We start from the raw sequence: 7430 nt of genomic DNA on the forward strand, positions 1-7430 counted from the left end.
AGTTACAGGTGCTTACATATAACTTGTATTTCATAGCGCCTGGAACCTACAGCCCCGAAAAATTCAACCCACATGCAGGACCAGAATACAGTCTATATGGAATAGGTCCTACAGAAAAACCTAATGCAAATCCTGGTTAGTAGTTGTCTTCACAGAAAGAATTTTTTTTCTAAGTATATTCAATAATAGTCACTGGTACTTACATATGACTTGTATTTCATAGCGCCTGGAACTTACAGCCCCGAAAAGTTCAACGCACACACAGGACCAAAATACAGTCTATATGGAAAAGGTCCTACAGAAAAACCTAATGAAAATCCTGGTTAGTAGTTATTTTTAAACAACAAATTTTCTTTTCTAAATATTTCAAATAATATTCGCTGACACTTACAAATAATCCTTATGTCTCAGCGCCTGGAACTTACAGCCCCGAAAAGTTCAACCCACATGAAGGACCAAAATACAGTCTATATGGAAAAGGTCCTACAGAAAAACCTAATGAAAATCCTGGTTAGTAGTTGTCTTCACAGAAAGAATTTTTTTTCTAAGTATATCAAATAATAGTTACAGGTACTTACATATAACTTGTATTTCATAGCGCCTGGATCCTACAGCCCCGAAAAATTCAACCCACATGCAGGACCAGAATACAGTCTATATGGAAAAGGTCCTACAGAAAAACCTCATGAAAATCCTGGTTAGTAGTTGTCTTCACAAAACGAATTTTATTTCTAAGTATATCAAATAATAGTTACAGGTACTTACATATAACTTGTATTTCATAGCGCCTGGAACCTACAGCCCCGAAAAATTCAACCCACGTGCAGGACCAGAATACAGTCTATATGGAACAGGTCCTTCTGAGAAACCAAATCAAAATCCTGGTTAGTAGTTTTTTTTCAAAGAACAAATTTTCCTTTCTAAACAGGTGAAATAATTGTTATAGACACTTACATAGAATGGAATGGATTGGAAGCTTCTAATGTATCCCCTAAGGGTTTACATTTGTTGTTACCTTCTTCCCTGTCCCTCAACACACACCCCAAATACTTACTTTGTGTTGGGGGGGGGGGGGAATACAGTTTAAGATGGGTTTCGAACCGCCAAGAGGAAAAGCTTTAAGTGCTTAGAGAACCTTTTTCTCTAGAGGTACCGGTCTCAAGACTCTCCAGAGATAAACAACTCCCTTGCTAGGCTAGTGTTCAACGCATGGGCTACCGAGGCTCTTTCAGAGTGCGAGGCGGGAATCGAACCCCTAAGCCGACATAGTGGGTTCAAAGCCTACGCTTTAACTCCCACGACCATCGTCCCACTCTTTTATTACAGGCAGTTACATATAACTTTTATTTCTTAGCGCCTGGAACCTACAGCCGCGAACAATTCAACCCACATAAAGGTCCAGAATACAGTCTATGTGGAAAAGGTCCTTCAGAAAAACCCAATCAAAATCCTGGCGAGTATTTGTTGTCAAAGAATAAATGTTCTTTTTTAAATTTATCCAATAATAGTTGCGGACATTTACAAATAACTTTTATGTCGCAGCACCCGGAACTTACAGCCCCGAAAAGTTTAACCCACATTCAGGACCAGAATACAGTCTACATGGAAAAGGTGTTTTAGAAAAACCAAACGATATTCCAGGTACAAATTGGCCGTGAAGTTAAACATTTTTTACAATCTTCTTACCAAATGCTATTAAAGTATGATCAACAAACATTCTTTTAGCTCCTGGTACTTATAATCCTGAGAAAGTAAACTTTACACGTTCACGGGAGTATACTTTCGGTATTCGTGCAGATATTACGAAGCCAAGTGATACACCAGGTATGAAAAAAGAAGATTTTAGGTTGGCTCATTTAATTTTTAAACTAAATATAAAAGAATAAAGATCTAAGACCACTTAATTGTTTGATATACCTAACCGACATTTCTTTTGTTTCAACACCGGTGCACACGAAATGCCAATTGAGTATTTTGGGTAAACATGGTTTATGAATCAAAATTTTGTTATTTACACATGTATTATCTTTAGTTCCTGGAGTCTATTTTCCGAAAAAAGTAAACTTGGAAAAAAATATTCAGTATAGTTTCGGAATGAAAGTTGACAATCAAAAAAAAGAATCCTTGCCAGGTGAGAAAAGCTAAATTACGATTGAAAATTAAAAAATACATATTTAAATTTCAAACGATTTTTTGTAGGCCCAGGGCATTACTCTCCGGAAAAAGCGATGATCATTCTCGAAAAGGCGTTCCACTTCAGTTTTGGATTGAGACCACCCATGGAAAGATTAAGCGATATTCCTGGTAAAGAAAAAAAATAACGGCAGGAAAGCTTTTGGGCTATAACACCGCTTTTCCACGATGCATGAACCTAATTAACACTTTTCATTTTAATATTTAGGATAAAAATGGTTTTCTCGGGCAATTTATTTTTAATCGTTGATATTGAACAGGATGAGAAATAACGAAGTGCAAGTCGATTCTCTAGAGAAATAATTTTACCTCGTAATACACTAATATTTTGTTAGGTACGATAATATTTTGGTACTTAGGTACTTAGGTACTTCGGTGACTATTGTTCTAAAATTATTTCCTTCTATTTCAAAAATGGGATACTGATACGGATAGTTTACATTATTAACTTTTTGCATACACAAAAGAACTGCATTTCAGTCAAATGAGCATTCTTATAATCGTTTAATTCTGGATAGAAATTAATAAAATTATTTATTCGATGCTACACTAATTCAATTGGGAGATTAATATTTTCTGCCTTTTTAGCGCCTAACGTATATAATATTCCGCCTGCGCTTTGTGCATCTAAAGAGGGTAACAAAAAAACAGCTCCAGCTTACTCAATTTCGGGGAGGCAAAAGGTCTTCACTGACGATAGGTTTCTTGTACCAGGACCGGGAGCCTACGAAGCGATAAAACCAGACGCTGTTAGGGCAAAAAGCCCTGCTTACAGCATTAGTTCCAGGTTTCAATTACCCGACGATCAATCTCAAACACCCGGCCCTGGAGCACATTGTCCTGAAAAGGTATATTATATTTTAATTGTCTATCTCGGTTACGCACATATTTTCAGCACATCATATTAAAGTTATCATCTTACTACCTTCTGAAACATTTTTCTAGCCGAGCTTTTCTTTTTTAGGTCGAATACATTTTTCCGAAGATGAATTTATGAATTTTCGTTTCTGGCAAATTTTATTGGTGATGAATTTCGGTTCCTACAAATTGTGTCGCCAACAAACTATTAGCTGGCGTCATTTTTTAAGATGTCAGTTGAATAATACAGTACAAGTCTGATAACTTTCCAACTTCGGGGCTGTAGGGGCGGAAAATTCCAGAAATTGCGGACTTATCGGACGCCCCCTCTAGCAGCACGATAGTAGGTGCGCGCATACGTGAATCATGGGCGCAAATAATGAGCAAAATTGAACACGTATTGGGAAAACTACAATTGGTGTGAGTGCCATACGGTTTTAAGGGGAGTGTACACTTATCGGACGGCCAGTTATCGGACTTGTACTGCATGATATTTTACTGTTATTACTAACAAAATAATCAATTTGATTATATATATAAATATTAAAAATTTGTCATAAGGACAGCCGCAGGATTTCACCGGGAGCGGCTGCTAATCTGAAAAATTGCACCCGCTCTCAGCGAAATCGCGGTAAAATTTCACCCACAACCACGTATCTTGACCGTGAAATAGGTGGTTACAGACTGTAACGAAATAAATACGACCATATGGCAAAAATTACGTGCACCCTGAGAACACGGAGCGATCCAAGAACTACCACCTTCTGCACTTTCCCCGCAAAAGTTTCAGTATATTGTTAACACGCAGGGATGCTTTTCATGCTATTAAAGATTGAAAGCTTGGCACCTCCAAGAGCACCGATGATAAGGACGATTAGTTTAACAGAATATTCCGGATACAATCGTTTCAACTCCCTTATAAGGTTAGGCACATAATACTTCTGTTTCTTTTCATTCTCCTTGGCTATGACGTTTTTGTCATCTAGTGCCGAAAATTCGATAACGAACATGGTTCGCTTCTCGAAATCAAGAAGGTCCATATCTGGCCTCGAGTGTGCAACAAAAACAATTGTCGAGAATATAAAGTTCCAGTATATGCGGCACTTCCCATTCTCGATAATTGACTCGATTTCCCTAGGAGCGTTTAGAGGATTGATATTAAGGTTAATGCCGTAAGAGTGACAGAGATGGCAATAAAGCACTCTTAGTGCCGCATTGTGCCTTTGGATGTAGGTCGTACCCGCATGAATTGGACAACTAGATAGTATGTGAGCTAAATGCTCGGAGTGTGCATGGCACACCCTGCAGCTATCATCGGGAATGTCTTGGCTCAAAATGTGGCGACGGTATATTAAAGTGGAAATGACACCGTCTTGGCATGCCAAAATGAAACCCTCCGTCCCAGACGTCAATCCGGGCGATTTAAGCAAAGCAAACGTTAGCTCACACGACATTGACTGATCCTCCACATTTCTGTGGAAGATACCGTGCATCCTTTTATCGAGGAGCTGTTCAGGAAAGGTTTTCTTTTATGCTTTCTTAATCCGGGCTTTCAGGAGTGAGTACTCGAGATAGATAAGATTTGATGCATTTTGCGCACCTCTTATACTGAAATTAAGTCTAAGTGTTTCAGCAGCCTCCTCCGCTGAGTTTGTACAGAAACGCTGCTTTGCCCACTTCTTCGTGATTCCTGACCATTTTAAGAAGAGGGTCTCTTCCATTTGCGACTCTATGTTCTGTACTCAGAATCATCCTGTTGTGAAGACATTCAAGACTCAATATTCCGCGACCACCTTGACGACGTGCGATGTACAGTCGCGGAACAGAACTCCAAATGCATAGAGTACTACCGGGACGGCAAGCATGTTCGTTGTAGCTACTTTGTTTCTCGCCGACAGTCCGGAAGACAAGATTTGCCGGATGAGACGTCTGTATCTGCTTCGGAGAGTATCCTTTATAGATGTAACATCCTGAATGCGGCTCTGTTGCACACCCAGGTATGTATAAGTCTCTCCAGCGCAAAGGTGTCGTATAGTGCTTCTATCAACGAGCTCAGGATCTTGAGGGATGCCATTAAGTTTTTCTCGCTTCAAATAAACCTTGGCGCATTTGTCTAACCCAAATTTCATTCCAATTTCCTTAGTATATCGTTCGACAATCTTTAGAGCTAGATGTAGTTGCTCTTTGTTTTTAGCATAGATCTTAAGATCATCCATGTAAAATACATGAGTGACTTTGTACTTTCGATCTGTAGGTTTGCCGCACAAGTACCCGTCGGAGATAGTGGCAATCATGTAAGGCAAAAGAGGAGTGGGCTCATGGTGTCGCCCTGAAAGACACCTCTCTGAAAGGTGGCCTTGTTGGTTGTCACACGATCTTTTCCAGATAAGATAATAAATCTGGTTTTCCAAAGCGGCATCAATCTCTTTATGCACCTAACGATTTGCGGATGATCCTTTAAGCTTTCCAAAAGACCGATGATAAGTCTATGGATGGTCGAATCAAAAGCTTTCCAATAATCAATCCTGGCCATCGATAGGTCACGCTGGTAGAATGCTGCATCTTTACAGACACATCTATCGATGAGCAGGTTCTCCCGACATCCCGCTACGCCTTTCTTTGAGCCTCGTTGTTCATACATTTTTTGCCACACAGGTTCAATTGCCCTAACAATCCTATCATTTAGGATAGCTGTGAATATCTTGCACAGTGTGTTCAGACAATTGATTGGCCTGTAATTCTTCGGGTCAGCTAAGTTGCCTATTTTCGGCAGGAGTATTGTGCGACCTTCCACCAACCACTTCGGAATTAGTTCTTCCGACTTTAAATATAAGGTGCAAATACGGGCCAAATGCTGATGAGTTGAAGGAAACTTCTTCTACAAGAAAATTTTGATACAATCTGGTCCCGTAGCGTAATAGTTCTTCATCCCTCTTAATACTTTTTTCACCTCGTCGGTAGTGATGGGTGGGCTTTCTTGATCAGGTGTTATGAGGGCATCACACAGCTCCTTGAAGCTATTTATATTTTCTGAGTCTTCGTCCAGTCTATGCTGCACTTCGTAGACTTTTCTCCAAAATACTTCGACCTCCGCTGGTTTGGGCGTGTGGTCGACAGGAACTGGAGGGTCTTGAAAGAGTCTAGATGGGTCAGAGAGAAAATGTTAATTTTCTCTGACTCACCTCTCTCTCCGCTCTAGACTTCTGTTAACGTCAGATAGCATCCGTATTCTCTCAACATTATGCTGCCTGATAGTCAGCAGCTTTGACGTGTTAAGTGTGTAATAACGGGTCCGGAGTTCGCGCGCGAACTTTCGGACCTTGGCGATAAAATTCCTGCCAGATGTGATTTAGTGAATCACACACTGAATTCGGGACGCGTACTGTATTGCCCAGTTTATCTTTATGGCAAGTTGATGCATTCGTCTTTTGGTTTTATGATCAACCGTTGGTTTTGTTTCACGGTTCCCATCAGCCAAAGCTCTCGCTGCATTATACATACAATAATTGATAGCCCAGTGGTCGGATTCTTCGGGAAAATGTCCACGAAGCTCGTCATCCATTTCAGTCAGATCTCAATGCTTGAGAGAAACCTTGGTGTTGATGTTTCACCGTGTCATAAAGCAGCGCTCTTCCTCTATTGGATGCCTGCTCGCGGTTAGTCTTAGTGTCGCCTCTCTTTCTCTGTTGCCGACTTGTTCTAGCTGTGGTAGAGTAGGCGTTCCGCTTACATTGCCCCTTTTTCGGAGTAGTTCGGCATGGTTTCGCAGACGTTGCTGCAAAAAATGCGATAGCTCCGGGTGTTTCTCGCACCACAGAGAATGCAGCCGTGCCATGTAACCCCGTTCAGGGGCCACACTAGCATCGTAGCACTCTAGCAAGTTGTGATTTAGTCGCTCCGTCCACCTAAAGGTCTCGAAATTCCGCCGATCCAGTGCATTGAATCCATTTTCATTGGCTTCCCTAGCTCTAGAGTGGTCGGCATTATCGGGGGCCCTGCGCGTTCAGAACGTTAAGAACCGCACTTACTACAACTATGTTTGGTGTTGTCATTGTTGTTCCCACGAGAAACTAGGGAAAGGGGTTCTTTCATCCTTGTAGAGCCCCGCATGCAAGAATAAGGCTGCGTACTCTGAGAGGTCGCCCGGTATCCCAGAGTCACCGTTGTAGAAACCTCACCCAGGTGTCATTCAGCTTTCGGCATGGTTTTCACACCTCCGCTTGGGAGTTAATTCCTTCGGGACTACCCCTGAACAACTGTCCGCGACTGCCTATTTATTTCTGTAACCATACTCAGCAGAAACCCATGCTACAGGGACCCTCTGTCCGCAACCCGACAACACGTTCAGTGGCTTTGTCATAGGCCCTTCGTTTTGATTC

The 7430-nt window shown here is 41.2% G+C and overlaps 1 protein-coding gene across 1 annotated transcript in view; it reads left to right on the forward strand.

The window, feature by feature from the left end:
* Positions 1 to 7430, forward strand: part of LOC117173573 — a 207206-nt gene that overhangs the window by 144110 nt on the left and 55666 nt on the right. Inside the window, exons 7-16 of the mRNA XM_033362215.1 lie at positions 224 to 322; positions 412 to 510; positions 599 to 697; positions 786 to 884; positions 1355 to 1453; positions 1543 to 1641; positions 1726 to 1824; positions 2033 to 2131; positions 2200 to 2304; positions 2782 to 3041. Coding sequence (XP_033218106.1) covers positions 224 to 322; positions 412 to 510; positions 599 to 697; positions 786 to 884; positions 1355 to 1453; positions 1543 to 1641; positions 1726 to 1824; positions 2033 to 2131; positions 2200 to 2304; positions 2782 to 3041 — 1157 coding nt within the window. The remainder of the gene's footprint in view (positions 1 to 223; positions 323 to 411; positions 511 to 598; positions 698 to 785; positions 885 to 1354; positions 1454 to 1542; positions 1642 to 1725; positions 1825 to 2032; positions 2132 to 2199; positions 2305 to 2781; positions 3042 to 7430) is intronic.

The sequence above is a fragment of the Belonocnema kinseyi genome, chromosome 5 (assembly GCF_010883055.1).
Source record: "Belonocnema kinseyi isolate 2016_QV_RU_SX_M_011 chromosome 5, B_treatae_v1, whole genome shotgun sequence".
Classification (NCBI taxonomy): Eukaryota; Metazoa; Arthropoda; class Insecta; order Hymenoptera; family Cynipidae; genus Belonocnema; species Belonocnema kinseyi.